The sequence below is a fragment of the Chanodichthys erythropterus genome, chromosome 3 (assembly GCF_024489055.1).
Source record: "Chanodichthys erythropterus isolate Z2021 chromosome 3, ASM2448905v1, whole genome shotgun sequence".
Classification (NCBI taxonomy): domain Eukaryota; kingdom Metazoa; phylum Chordata; class Actinopteri; order Cypriniformes; family Xenocyprididae; genus Chanodichthys; species Chanodichthys erythropterus.
Window position 1 is genome coordinate 325,882 of NC_090223.1, and position 15,893 is coordinate 341,774.

Genomic DNA, 15,893 nt, shown 5'->3' on the forward strand with positions numbered 1-15,893 from the left:
CTCTCTGCACCTAGAGAGAAAATAAAAAGAAACATTCTAATATAATACATTATTTCAGGTGAATAATTTATTTCAAATTTACTTTGATTAGTTCTGATCTGATTTTATAGGACTGCTCAGTGTTTAGCACTATCACTTAATTCTTAGCAAACAGACCCTGGGTAATGAAAGTTTAATATTATTGAAAACCAACCTAATAACAGCAGGCTCGTGGCAAAGGCAACACGAGGGATGACCAACAGCCTCCTTTGCGATAAGGCATCGTAGGTGGTATGGTCTTGCCTCTTTCCAGCGCTCTGAGGCTTTCTGCTGCCGAAAAGACCATGATGAAGCAGAGCTTCTTTGAGGCTCAGCAGAAGGACATGATGCCAAAATGTTTGAGAGCCTCTCCATATTTTTCTCTGTAAAGAAAATACAAAATAAAGCTGTAAAGGACGATTTAGATGAGGACCAATTAAAAGTCAACTGATCAATATTTTGAATAAACTTTCATAATTCAGTATCAAACTGGACCAAATCTTTACTACATTGTGTTCTTAATCCATCTACTGCACTATCAGTTTTGTCTAAGGGTTTTGTCTTTAATTTTACATGAATTTTAGATTTAAACTTAAATTCATCACTGTTATTTACCAAATTCCTCTTGAGGATTTAGTATTTCTGAGGGAACCTCCACACTGGATGACAGGGAACACTCAACCGGGGGGTGTGTGACTGTCAAACACAGAAGAATAACAACAGGTTAGGCTATAACTGCATTCATGTTCTTTCTTTTTTTTCAACCTACTGTATATACTGAACAATTTTTGAAATCAGACATATTTCTGTTAAGTACTTGGTAATGTCTTCTATAATAGTGCCACAAAAAGAACTTTTTAATGTCTTTTTGGATATTGGAGTATTTTAAATTCTCAACAATCAATTACAGTGTTCTAATTTCAGTTGGTCCACCATTTACATAATAAATTCAAACAAACGTCAAATAATTCACATATAACCTGTAACTGAGGCTTGGCGTTGCCCTCCTCGCCTTCCCCTCGGCTTGCCACGACCTACAAAGACCCTTTTAGAGGTCCGTGGAGGGTCTCCTCCAGAGCCTGACTGTTTCCTCTCCAAAGCTGCTCTCTGTGTGTTGGAGTGAATATTTCTTGTAAGACTGATTATGTTAAACGTACTGGAACCAAAAGAAATGTAACTAGTGAAAAAAAAAACACAACAGTGTGTTAGTAAGGTGTTAACGGCTTGAATGAGCCTTGGCATAGAAGTCTCTGTAACTCAGGGGGATGGAGCTCCATTCTTTAAAAATATATTCCCTCATATACATATGCCACAGAGCATGATAGGATGTTAATTGCTTAACTGCATCATGCAATATACCTGTCTGAAATCTAATACACTCATCCTTCCACATTCATTATGTTTTTACTTCAATTTGTCCCCCATCTGTATGTTATGTATGTATAAAATGATTGAGGTGTATAAAAACTCTAACCCTGGCTTCAGCTAGAACGTGGTCATGTTTCAGTTCAAGAGCCATGCGTCTCCCCTCTTGGTAATGGGGGTCCTGTGAGTCAAGGATATGTCTGGTGGCCATTGCAACACAGACAGATACAGACAGACAGAGACAGATAAGACAGACAAGTAGACAAAGACAGAAAGAGAGGAAAAATTGAGAAATAGAGACATTGAGATTGAAGAGATTGAAGAGATGGATAGAAATATAGATGGACAGAGAGGTTGTGAGAGATAGAGATAGAAAATGATGAAGATAGATAGAGGTTGGCTCTTAAAAGTGCCTTTGGGTTTTGGGAATCAGGTGTATCTATAGGGTGAAGGTGAAGTTTGACAGGATCTGCACGAGAACAGAAAATGTTAATTATATAGTGAAGGCTAGATATGTTGAAAAAAGGTTTAAAATGTGTACCCCGATAGTGAGAGATACCAATTTTCATAAAAAAATTTTTTTCTTAAAATAAATCAATAAAATTCACGTTTTTCCCATTTTCTGTATGACTGCACAAAAGGCGCGTCTTTTATCTTCTTCTTTTTTACTGTTAATATGGAAACCAATGGTCGGCCTTTAATTCTTTGCCCTAACATGTAAACCATGTGAGTCTAATGGCAAAGAAAAGCATCAATTATAACATTTAAACAAATTTGATCATTACATTCAAGTCTCGTGGCTTACCTGAGAAGTGGTTTGAGCGCAATGACGGAGAATTCGCGGCCTGCAGAAATCACCCAATCGCGAAGCGGACTGGCTCCGTCTCCATAGCAACGGATGCTGAGGCTCACGGGTAATGCGGGCGTCCACTAATTAATTTAATTTATTTTTTATTTTATTTTAATTTAATTTAATTAATAACCACAACTAATCCCCCGTTCTCACAATAGAAGGAGAATCAAATAAAACGGATGGTCATGAACATCGTATTGTTGAATTATCAAGCACACTTTCGTGTTTATGTTGAAAGAAAGATGAGGATCTCATTAAAAGAGAATCGGCGGTGGGTCATCAGGTAGTTTTATCTACTTTAACATAGTAAAAGTAGATAAGGCTCATGGGTACTGTAATATTTAGTTTACTGTTCGATTTGACACACCAAATAGATAGAAAAACGACATTTCTCAGAAAAGAAACCGTAGCACAATGGTTAGTAGCCTACAGAATATAAAGCAATAAACACAAGGATAAAATCTCCTGGTTAAATGTTGAGTAACTTGTAATGTTGTAGTGCTTAAAGTTTAAAAATGAATAACAAATGAGAAAAAACAATGCTTCCGAGTGGCAGAAAGAAAAACGTGGTGCAGACACGAAAGATGCCTCCTATTGAAATACATTAGATCGAAAGTCGTGCTGAGTGACACGAAAAAAGAGGGAAATTCGTGTCCACGAACACGAACCAATAGATTAAATTTCGTGACTATGTCACGAACTGCCGTGAGACTGGGTTGTATTATTCACTATCACTCCAGCGGAGCAGTCAGATCGCAAGCTCTCACTAAAGTGCAGCATTCATGCGCAAGAGAAAGTTAATGACAAGTAAGTTTTAATTCAGTGTATATTGTAGTTAATGCAGATCGTTATACTGTATTGCAGCAGTATTAGATTGTTGATTATGTTCTTTATGCTTCGCGATCTTTCTGAATGTAATTTGATCCTGTTTAACGAGCGGATTTGTGCCGCTAGCATCGCGGCTAGTATTAGTAATGTTTATTAAAGTTATTTGCTCCAAGTTTAACATTTCTCAGTTAGATCATATAATCCTGTGGTCGCTATTATTACCGCCTGTATTACTCATTACCCTATATAATTCATATTTTGGGGTTTTGTAATCTTTATTACACTGCAGCTTAATATTGCTGACTCATGCTGATATATTACTCAGTCATATTTACAGTTCTTTATGTAAGTTGTTTATCATTCAGTTTGTAATCTGTTAAATTGCTGATTATATTTAGAAAATGAATATTTATTTCTGTCATTTTATTTATTTCAGAAAACTACCTCAAGTACACTCCTATGTGTATATGGTCACTCTTGTGCAATAAACAGTTCAAATCTATCCGATGACTCTGACTCCCTGACCAGAGTTCTGCAGCGGTCAATAATATATACACCAGCTTTCATTGGGGCAATACCCAACACTTTGGGTTACAAGTCCGACTCTATCCATTAGGCCAGGACTGCCCCGACTTGCAACAGCATTTTGCAACTGTCCCTACACTGACAGGCATGATAAAATCTGCTGTGCTAGTTTGACACAATAGCCTTGTCACATGATAGCTAAACATATAAGAAGCTAAGAAAACACTGATTAAAATGATATCACTTTATAATTATTCATGCAAACAGCTTAGACAGTATACAAAAATTCTGAGCATGAAAAAAAAAACTTTTTTAAACATGAATGAATGGAAAAGTATGCTTGATATTAAAAAGGAAACTAAAAGCTGTGAAAGAGAACTGAATCCGCTTCTGACAGGATGTTTCTGTGCGCATGATCTGAGTGGAATACGGACAAGTGCAGTAGCTTTGGTCTTCGATTGCCTAAACCTAAGCATCGTGCGTGTGCATTGTTCTTCCCTTACCCTTACCCTTACACACACACACACACACACACACACACAGTGAGAGCTCTGAAGATAATTTAAGCTCCTCAGGTGGTAAATCAACCTTATAATTAATTATATTGCAACTTGTTATGTATTGTTTTTTGCATATTTGTATATTTTAATTGTATATGGACCTAATAAAGTTAGTATTATTAAAATAATATTGAAAAATCATGTTTTTATAATATTAGACAATAGTATTTTTACTTTGGCTCTTTAAAAAAAAACATTAACAATTTTTTAAAAAAAATGTCTCTTTGGTCAAAAAAAGCTTCCTGACCCCTGCTCTAGGCACTGCCAACTCACACCAGGAGCATTTTAGGAGCGAAGCGACAGGATTCACGAGACCACATGATTTGGCTGTCTGACCTTTTTTTCCTTGATTTTTTTTTTTTTTTTGTATGAATCAATTATTATTTTTGTCCCGTTTAATTGTTTATTGCTATGGCATACTTTATTTTGCTGTAGCCTACAGACAAAGTCAATACACTTAAAAGTCGAGTTATGGATGACAAGAACAAAACATTTTCAAGTTTTTCAACTTCGAATCTCTTGTCGTCAGTTTCTGGCGTCCTAGTGATGTTAAATATGAGCGGGAGTTTACATAGGGGGATTATTTTGACTTTATTTTGTATTTAAAGGGGCTATATGTAAGATTTTCACTTTAATAAAGCATAAAAATACCCCGATATGTTTGCAGATATTTAGGAAACATGCTAAGTTCACCTACTTGTTTCTCAGATAAACAATGCTACAGCCAGATATTCTACTTTGAAAATGTGTGTTCCGTGTCGGAATGTCTGTCTTTGTTTTGGTCTGTGCGAAACCACATGATGCCAGTTTATCCAATATTATTTCGACATCAGGTTGCCAGTTGGCGGAAAACACCTTATATTGCGGCCATGGAAACCAGAAAACAAACTGGGTCAGAGAATCACAGATTCTACCTGACCTAAAAAGCCTCTGCATCCATCTAAAAATCTCTATGAACAACAGCGTATTAAAACACAGATAAATCAACTCATCAGCTTACAGTGTGTAAGTCTCCTCAGCTTACATTGTCAATTGCACTCCCTCTTGTTGCGTGTCCTCAAGATGGCCACCTACGTCTTTGCAGGAGGGGACGGGGTAAACAATATTTAGGATTTGGACTGCAGTACCTATTTCATCCACTGGGTGTCATTCCTACATAAAGCCCCTTTAAGCTGCATGTCTTGGACGCGGCGTCTGTCAAAAATAGGCAAGGCACCTATCTTTAGTGAAGCGGCGCGGCGAGCCGCTTCTGAAACACCGCGCACACGCATTCAGTGTAAACGAGGCTTTAAGGCTGCTCTGTGCCTGCTCAAAATTCTGTATAAAGACATAATGCTGCATAAAAGCCAGACCAAACTATGCCTGCTCTAACCCACCTCAGTTCCTAGTGTCAAAGTATAGAGTTGAAATTGCTGTGTAAAGCATTTATGCCACCTCTGAGCAGCATTAAAAAGTGTGTCAAGACACTTTTTCAAGGGAGGGGTTTGGCAACACTGCACTGGATATTGTTGAAAAGTGTTTTTTGTTTGTTTGTTTGTTTTTTTGGTGCACAAAATGTATACTTATCACTTTATAACATTACAGGATTAGTCCACTTTTAAATAAACTTTTCCTGATAATTTACTCACCCCCATGTCATCCAAGATGTCCATGTCTTTCTTTCTTCAGTCGAAAAGAAATTAAAGTTTTTGATGAAAACATTCCAGGATTTTTCTCCTCATAGTGGACTTCAATGGGCACCAAATAGTTGAAGGTCAAAATTAGTTTCACTGCAGCTTCACAAGCTGCAGTGAAACTAATTTTGACCTTCAACTGTTTGGTGCCCATTGAAGTCCACTATGAGGAGAAAAATCCTGGAATGTTAAACTGTTTTAAATACAGTATGTCTTTAGTAGCTTTCTGGGCATCTGAAAGTTGCTGTCAATAGAATCCTCACTGAGCCATAAGATTTCATCAAAAATATCTTAATTTGTGTTCTGAAGATGATCAAAGGTCTCACGGGTGTGGAACGACATGATGGTGAGTAATTAATGCCATTGTTTTAATTTTTGGGTGAAGTAACCATTTAAGTTATTGAAGGTAACAATATTCATTTTCTGTATGTTTTACAATAAATGTAAACTGCAATGTGTTACAGTTAAACTGAGCACAGTTTAAGTTTATTACAACAAAAGTAATAACAATGTGAGGAAAAATTTAATTACATCTCGTTTATATTCATTCCAGGTGAAGAGTAAAAAAATCTGAACAAAGTTTATGTACATTATTGTACATTGACAGTAGAACAGAAGAAAAAATAAAGAATACAAAGAGGAACCCAAATGTAAAGATCAGAGGGAGTCACTGCAATCTACTGGGTTCTACATTTATGAGTTCTACAAACTCAGGACTGGAAACATGGACTGGCAATTCATGAGGACAACAACTTTATTTCTTTTTTTGTCTTTTTATGTGGCTGAATTAATTACATTAAGTGTTGCTGTCTGTCAGTCTTATAATGTCAATGGGAACTCCATCTATAAGAGTAAAAAAAAACCATGCACAGACAAGTCCAAATTAAATCCTGGAGCTCATGACGGCACATTGATATCCTAAGACACAGAACGATTGGTTTGTACGAGAAACCAAACAGTATTTATATATTTCTTTATCTCCAAAACACCACTATGTCTAGCTACCCTGCACATCTGGTGTGTGAGGTCAGAAAACACGTTCTGATGCTGGAAGTGATGTCTCGCGCATATACTTCAATGAGTGTGAGAGATAATTTCCGCTGTCAGAGCGCGATCAGAACTCACTAAGCGAGTGCTGAACGCAGTTGGACATAGTGGTGTATTAGAGGTAAAAAATTATATAAATAATTTGGTTTCTCGCACAAACTGATTGTTTCTTGTCTTAGGACATCAATGTGTCGTCACGAGCCGCAGGGTTTAATTTGGACTTGTCTAAGCATGTTTTTTTGACTCTTATAGATGGAGTTCCCATTGACATGCATTATTTGACTGACAGACGACAACGGTTGGAGTTAAAAATCATCATTTGTGTTCTGCTGAAGAAAAAATGTCACCTACATCTTGGATGCACTGGGGGTAAGCAGATAAACAAATTTTCATTTTTGGGTGAACTATTTCTTTAACCTTATGTGCTGAACTAAATAATTGTATATTTATGACAGGCAAATGCTAAACAGAAATGTATACATACATGGCTTTAATAATTTACCAGTAATATACCTTTTCAGTTTGCCAATGCACTGTGGTTAAATGAGACTGTATCAAAGCTGCATAACAATTAATAATGTGAAATAAAAACATCAGATTCGCTATTATATGCCTTATCAAAATACATCACATTTACAATTTACACAATGTCTCATTTATCATCACATGCATTTTTTGTAATATATTCACATAAAGAATAGCCTACATTATGATGAAGCTGATTAAGTGTAATTGTCCCACTTTGTCAGTATTCACAGTCATTGCTTGTTGGCTAATTTGCTGCATGTAAACTCGTCACAGGAAATGTGCAGCACATGATGAAGCCACTTTGATCAAATATCTTCAGCTAATCAAAGAAGTACAGTTCCATAATAATAAACTTTAAAAGACATTAAGAAATATGTCCTAATTAAGTGTTGTTTACATCCTCTGATATTTATGACGGGATAGTTCACCCCAAAAATACAATTTTGTACAGTTATTTTGTTTGATTACAAACATTCTTCCAAAAACCTCCTTTTGTGTTTAGCAGAAATGAACACAGGTTTGAAACAACTTGAGTGTGAGGTAAATGATGACAGAATTTTCATTTTTTTGTGAACTATCCTTTTAAAAGATAAATAAGGCAGAACTGTGAATGTGATTTGAAAGCTATAGGGCAGAAAATGAGGCTTCATTTGAACAGGATTCATTTAACTTGACAAAATAAGCCCATAACTTGACTGGTGAAAGGTCCTGTAAGGACACTGGAACTTGTCTCCATTCTCCAGCTTGCAATTGCATTTTAAAGAATGTTCTTGAATTCTTTGTTTTGGGCTTGAAGTGAAATCGTCTGAACACACTTGATTTTGCTTATGAACCTGTTTTCCAAAAAAGGAGGGTTGGTTAAACTTAGCAAATATCTTTATATTTTGTATATTAGGCTACTATTATTACACAACATGTATTCATGACAATAAATAAAAAGAACAATTTTTGTAAAAGAACAATCTGTAATCTTACATTACAGCTCTGTGTGTTTAGAAATTCATGCTCCAGAGATTGTCTGAACTCCTTGTGTAATTTCTTCATTTCTTTGACCTCGTCACTTTCCATCATTTCATGGTATTCTTCTGCAGTCTGTGAAACAAACATATGAATATGCTTAAATACTGAATATAGTCAACATGATATATAGATATTGACTATCTAACCACTTCAAAATATCTGGAACATGAATGTTCATCATTCTGGTTTCATCTTATGACTTGATCTGAGTGATACCTGAATTTGATTGGCTGTTCCAGTACAGTCCAACAGCACCAGGACTGTTCAGTGTTTGTGTCACAACACTTATCATAGTTTTTATCTGTGCTTTACTCACTTTTTAGCATCAAGTAACTGTTTTATGAGGGAGTCAATGAATCTCAAAACTATGAATTCACTGTTGCTCAGAGACATAGTTACTCAAACCTCTTCTTCACTGAAATGTTATAAATGTATGTTGGTACAGCGTATGACCTCACCGGCTCTTCAAAACATTCTCCAAGCTTGAAGGTTTCCATTCCAGGGAAAACCATCTGGCATTGGAGCAGGTCCCTCAAATTCACGGCTACGAGGTGCAAAAGCTCATCCTCGTAGGCAAAGACCCTTCCATCTTCACCCAACAGAAGCACCAACTGCAGACCAAACGCGTCACATGGGAAGTCATCAATGGCACCAATCACCTCCATTTCCGTCCGTTCTGGCAGGTAATAATCTTTCCAGGCTTCAAGCTGTTCTTCATCCCCTTCGTACACGGTTCCTTCCTGCCCACAAATTCTCAGAGCAGAACCTCTCGGTTTCAGGAGTGGGATCTTCACGTCACGATTACGCTTTACAAAGTTTGCAATCCCACTGAGGTCCACGACATCTAATGCAAAATTATTAGTAGTTAATAACAGATTAGAAATGACGAGAAATGACATGCAGACAAGGACATTTATGAGGTGTTATAGTATGCAGCAAGTGTGCAACAGTGAGTTTATTTCAACTTTTGTACACAGAATGTAAATTACACACAGATTTCATGAATCTCTATCAATCAATTTTATTTCAAGTTTTGTAAAGTGTCCAGGAATAAGAGGTACGGATGAATCCTATTAACCATATCATAAATCATCTCACGCTCGTTGTCTTGATTGTGACTCTTCGTCCCACATAAGAGAAGTCTTCACACTCTCGCTTGAATCCTGATGGATCTGCCAGTGAATAAGTCCAGAACACATCATGATATTCATGAGATTTGTGCAATGTCTTCTCATCCGCATTTCCCTCTCCATGAACAGGGACAGATCCTATTCTTGCTCTCCAATTTGAAATTCATTTGTTACTTTTCTTTCTAGAATTGAACCACTTGACACATCTGACTGAACAGCATTTGAGCGAATAGACAGGGAATTATACTAAAACCGTATGTGGTGTTTAAATTCATTTGTGAATATGATGCTTTGTGTGTTTCTGATGTCAGTCATTTATAATAAGTGTACTGAGGGTCACCTTTCTTCCACTTGAGCCATTTGATGCCTTGGTCTCTTTATGAAGGTTTGTTGGAGAAGCTCATGTTCGTCCAAGTGCTGATCCAGGTGGGACGCGTCTTCTCTAGCCGAGGTTTGCTGTGATCGCAGGTTCTTCCGAATGTAAGAGGCATGTTTGGGAATCTCTCTCAATTTACAGTAATACTCTGTATAGACGCTCTGTGCAAATGCCACAGATCTTGTTACTGGTCAAGATCTGCTTTCAGTATTTGCGCACGTGCTCTACACAGTCCCATTACTACAAAATGGCAGTCTCCAAAACATGACAACATTGTCGTCGATCAGCGGGCGATTCTTTCTTTAACGCAGTGTGTCTGTCAGTGAACAGCACATGGTCCATTACAGCTTCAAACACTGAGAGTGATGGCAGCTTGAAATCTCATGAATCCTTCTGTTACAACTAGCCATCTTAAAAGAGTTTAATGTTTATACAAACCTGATTCCAAAAAAAGTTGGGACACTGTACAAATTGTGAATAAAAACAGAATGCAATGATGTGGAAGTTTCAAATTTCAATATTTTATTCAGAATACAACATAATGACATATCAAATGTTTAAACTGAGAAAAGGCATCCCCTCTTCTTTTTATAACAGTCTGCAAACGTCTGGGGACTGAGGAGACAAGTTGCTCAAGTTTAGGAATAGGAATGTTGTCCCATTCTTGTCTAATACAGGCTTCTAGTTGCTCAACTGTCTTAGGTCTTCTTTGTCACATCTTCCTCTTTATGATGCACCAAATGTTTTCTATGGGTGAAAGATCTGGACTGCAGGCTGGCCATTTCAGTACCCGGATCCTTCTTCTACGCAGCCATGATGTTGTAATTGATGCAGTATGTGGTCTGGCATTGTCATGTTGGAAAATGCAAGGTCTTCCCTGAAAGAGACGACGTCTGGATGGGAGCATATGTTGTTCTAGAACTTGGATATACCTTTCAGCATTGATGGTGCCTTTCCAGATGTGTAAGCTGTCCATGCCACACGCACTCATGCAACCCCATACCATCAGAGATGCAGGCTTCTGAACTGAGCGCTGATAACAACTTGGGTTGTCCTTGTCCTCTTTAGTCCGGATGACATAGCGTCCCAGTTTTCCAAAAAGAACTTCAAATTTTGATTCATCTGACCACAGAACAGTATGGTTTTCCAGCCTTGACTCTTACGCACAGAGATTGTTCCAGATTCTCTGAATCTTTGGATGATATTATGCACTGTAGATGATGATAACTTCAAACTCTTTGCAATTTTTCTCTGAGAAACTCCTTTCTGATATTGTTCCACTATTTTTCGCAGCAGCATTGGGGGAATTGGTGATCCTCTGCCCATCTTGACTTATGAGAGACACTGCCACTCTGAGAGGCTCTTTTTATACCCAATCATGTTGCCAATTGACCTAATAAGTTGCAAATTGGTCCTCCAGCTGTTTCTTATATGTACATTTAACTTTTCCAGCCTCTTATTGCTACCTGTCCCAACTTTTTTGGAATGTGTAGCTCTCATGAAATCCAAAATGAGCCAATATTTGGCATGACATTTCAAAATGTCTCACTTTCAACATTTGATATGTTATCTATATTCTATTGTGAATAAAATAGTTTATGAATTTTATGAGATTTGTAAATTAGTGCATTCATTTTTTATTCACAATTTGTACAGTGTCCCAACTTTTTTGGAATCGGGTTTGTATTTTCTTTCCTTAGACATTCAAAGAAAGATTACGCTGGTAAAACCAGGCATGTAACAGTTTATCCAAGCTCAGACATTTTTAACTTGTCCTTACCTTCTTTAATGAACGACAGAAATTCCTCCTTGATTCTGTCTGGGGATCTGATGGAAAAAGGGTGGGATGACATTTTTTAACAGTCATAATTGAATATTCATGATATACTGTATATTTATGTTAATATAATAATTCTTGATTATTTATTTTTATTAGCTATTATCTTTGTTGATTTTGCATTGCAGAGTGTAATTACCAATACAGAGGTTATAGCCATAAAACAAAAACTATAAGAGAACTAAAAGGTATCTTCCATCTGAATTCCATAAGCTAAAATACTTTTGCATAAGCATCTCATTATTTGTTTTGAAACTTTGACTTGTTTATAGTACAAGAAGAGATCCCTGTACACCAGTTAGCTTGCTGTCTGATGGTCCTGCAGATGAATAGTGATGGCGCATGTTTTTGTGTAATATTGTTATGGAAATACACTTACTTGGTTATCATAGTTCGACTGAAGTCGTTCAAGTTGTTCAAGTTTTCAAAAGTCGAGGTACATGGTAAAAAAAAAAAAAAAAAAAAGTAAAAATTTGCAATATATTTTTATCACATCAATAAATCTTAGCCTGGCGCAATTTTATTTTATTAGGCCTACATTTCACTCATGATATGTGCACATATAATATAAAAGAAGATTTAAGATATTACTTGTTTTAAAATTTTAATTGCATATGCAATTTCTTTAGCAAATAATTAACATGATCAACATTAAACAAAATGACTTGAGTTGTACTATAAATAATTTGAAATAAACAGGAGCAAACATTACCTGGCTGAGAGGGCGGAAATGGACGCAGTGAACTGGAAAGATGGGCACAGTCCTGCAATAACAGAAACAACAACACAATTATTATTATTATTTTTATATTATTATTATTTTTTTTAACGGTGACATGTTGTGAAAACTCATAATAACAAAGTAGAGATGTACTTGTGTACTCGTACTCATTAAAATGCTCCGATACCACAGAGCGTATACAGTAGCTGTGTCCACTTTTCTGTCCCTAGACTTTACAGAAATATTACACTTGAAAAACACTTTAGGATTATAATTTTTTATATATTTTAATATGAAACAATATGTTATTGAACAATTAAACCTTCTTGAGCATCAATGTGGCAATATTTGTTTTTTTTATTAATTATAAAAATTCTCAGAAGTGCTCGTCCCCACAGTCATGTACAGAGGGAAAGTGCTTTATTTTGAGCTCAGAAAAAGGCTTTTCTACCATTTCAAATACAATAATTATACATAACTATCAAATATATGATGTAAATGACATAAAAAAACAAAAAACAAATACTGAATAAATATTATAAAATATATAATGAATGTAGTGGCCCCCTGGAGTTGTGTTGCTGGTGTTACCTTTAACAAAAATCTCTTATTTTGAAAGAAAAAATGACACATATGTCATTATGACACATACCATGTATTTGATATAACAATGAAAATATTTGAAAAACAGTTATAAACAAGTAATGATGCAATCCTTTACATCTTAATTCTTGAGTGTAGCAGAATTTCCTTCTTCCTATTTCCTGAAGATCCATTAAGAAAGGCCAATGGAAAATCCACCATCTCTTTTCAGTTATCAGAAATTTTAATATGAAAATCATAATTTCATATGAATCTTTTAGTTGAAGTCACTGGTGTGACCTACTTTATTGTTAGGGAATTAAAAAAAAAAAAACTAGAATATGGATTAAATTACTTGATTTAGTGAATATATCATGACTTACAACATGTGGATTGATTCCTTGCAGCAGCCATTTTGTAAAATGCATTTTTCATGAAAATTGTCACTGGTGTTACCGGTTTACAGATAAACTTTATTCAAAGCTATTCATTAAGTTATTTTGTAAAAATTGCACTAAGATGACATGATTCTAACTTTTCTTTCTCATTGTTAATCCTCCTTTGGGCAGATATGGGTAAATTCAGAGCAGTGACTTTACGGACAGTGTATTTTACAGGCAGTTTTTAAATGTTGTTTATGATCTTTTTCTGACTGCTTTCACTAAGTGTCAATGATAGTATACCAGATGTAAAAATTTAGTCTCATCTACCGAATTATAGTTGAAGAATAAGGATATTTGGTCTTACATATACGTCACTGGTGATTGATTGTGTCACTGGTGTTACTGTTTTTTATCTGTCACATTAAATAAAATATGTCATATGTGACATGATAATAAATTTACATTCACTGAATTCTGCTACACTCAAGAATTAAGATGTAAAGGATTGCATCATTACTTGTTTATAACTGTTTTTCAAATATTTTCATTGTTATATAAATACATAATTGAATTATCATCATTCAATCACACTTTTAACCTGATTAAAATAAAAAAAAACTCACAATCTCCTTATTTTTTGCATTATCATTATTATTCTGTAACTCTGACTGCATGTGCTGAAAATTGAGAAATAATATTTCATAAAAATGTTTAAAAATGCCAGAGAAGTAAGGTAACACCAGGGACAAAAAAATGGTACATTTAAATAAATGCACAAAAAAAATTAAACTTCATTAAGCTGCCATTGATGTGTATTCATAAAGTCAACATGTAATATAATAATGTGGTCTAAGTCATCTTGTCATACCAAAAGTGGACATTTCTGTAGAATGACCCAACTACAGTGCTTGTGACAAAGAAACACCAACAACAGAGCAAACCGAGAGCAGAATGGATATATCCGAGAAGGATATCTATGAAGTAAATGTATCGAATTAACAGAATGTTAAACAAATAAAACATTTACGTCTATATACTGCTGCTGTGAATAAGGGAAACACGGAGAGGATTGAGCGCGCGCCATCACAGATGAGCACACTTTCCATTTTCACAGACGTCACTGTAAAGTATAGTTCGGTCGAATATGTCAATAGCAAATAAATTAAAACAAGGCACATGTTAGTAACTAACTGACAGTAAATAGAGTCCACTTCTGTTGCATGCTCTTGATTGCTGATCGCTCACTCAATTAGTTTTTTTTTCAGCATTTATTAAGATTTTCATATAAGAATATATAGAATATTTACGAATAAAAACATAGACAAAGATCATACACTGTCATGTGACCTAAAAACAACAGCTGAACAGCTGAAATAACTAGTTTATTCAAAACAAAAATGTTATTTAATATGACTCCGAATCAACCCGTTTCCATTAGGTTAAACCAACACATTTTAATTCCAGTTAGATCAGGCATAAACATAAGCTCCTTTAAGTAACAACTACCACATTTTACAGTGTAGATATGTTCTAGGCTCCCAACAACTTCGATTTTCAATATAACCTCACAGTTTACACCAATTTTTAGGCCTTGATTAGACCTTAAAAAAACCCTTACTTACCCAATTCCTGTCACTGGGCAATCTTTTAGTGGTTGGCCTTGCAATACAAAGTCTATGGGTGGTTACGTGGAAAAACACCTAGAGGTGTGGTTGTTTTTCAAGCTCCATAGGTGGAGCTCCTGAAAGATGACAAAGCCCTGGCAGTGGCACTAGTACGCATGTGTTAGTATTTTTCCATCCAGCAACGCATGCAAAATTTAATTGATGTCACTGGTTGCTTAAACATAGCTTGTCTGAACAGGTGAGCGACGTCCTACACCCATTGTGCCTATGCTGTTGACATAGACAGTGATGTGTAGTGTTTGATTTGATATTGGCAAATGACCAGTATTTTGTTTACGTTACTGTAATAAGTAGCTAATAAGTCTAGCTCTCTATGAGAACATGAGGAGGAAGGCTACAGGTTGATCATAACATCAGGCCTATTGTAGCAACTGCACTTTTTTAACTTCTACTCTCCAAATTAAAACTTCATTATGATGCTGTTGGATAAACTTGTGGACACATTAAAACCACACTATAGCATACATTCAGAGGGAAATGTGATTGATGTCAATTTTAACAGAAGAAACGAAACGGGCTTCTCAAGGCAAGGGTGTTTTTCATAAATGTCAAGACAAGTTGTCCAATTTTTATTTGGGCTTGTCATGGCTTGATATTTTTATGCTCTGGGTATTGATTGACTCAAATGGTGTTATTCTGTTAGTCACACACTGATCCCATTCCTTCTGTCTCTCCCTCAACTTTCCTATTAATTCTCTACTATAAAATATAGAGCAAAAGATAAATATATAATAATAATAATACAAATAAATAAATAAAAAC

At 35.6% G+C, this 15,893-nt stretch overlaps 1 protein-coding gene across 1 annotated transcript; it reads right to left on the reverse strand.

Moving 5' to 3' along the window:
- Positions 1-6,144: 6,144 nt before the first annotated feature.
- On the reverse strand, positions 6,145-15,247 carry LOC137014772 (uncharacterized). The gene is made up of 7 exons (XM_067379295.1): positions 15,069-15,247; positions 12,473-12,524; positions 12,140-12,157; positions 11,704-11,750; positions 8,876-9,261; positions 8,373-8,489; positions 6,145-8,230 (listed from the first exon to the last, which is right to left on the reverse strand). The coding sequence occupies exons 3-7, from the start codon at positions 12,148-12,150 to the stop codon at positions 8,063-8,065; spliced, it is 729 nt and encodes a 242-aa protein (XP_067235396.1). The 5' UTR covers positions 12,151-12,157; positions 12,473-12,524; positions 15,069-15,247; the 3' UTR covers positions 6,145-8,062.
- Positions 15,248-15,893: the final 646 nt, after the last annotated feature.

Bases quoted from the DNA above. Each gene is read 5' to 3' on its own strand.
- LOC137014772 (XM_067379295.1), bottom strand. The intron at 9,262-11,703 runs GTAAGGACAAGT...ATTTTGCATTAG, and splicing joins TCTGTCGTTCATTAAAGAAG to ATGTCGTGGACCTCAGTGGG. The intron at 8,231-8,372 runs GTAAGATTACAG...TTTGGAAAACAG, and splicing joins TAAACACACAGAGCTGTAAT to GTTCATAAGCAAAATCAAGT.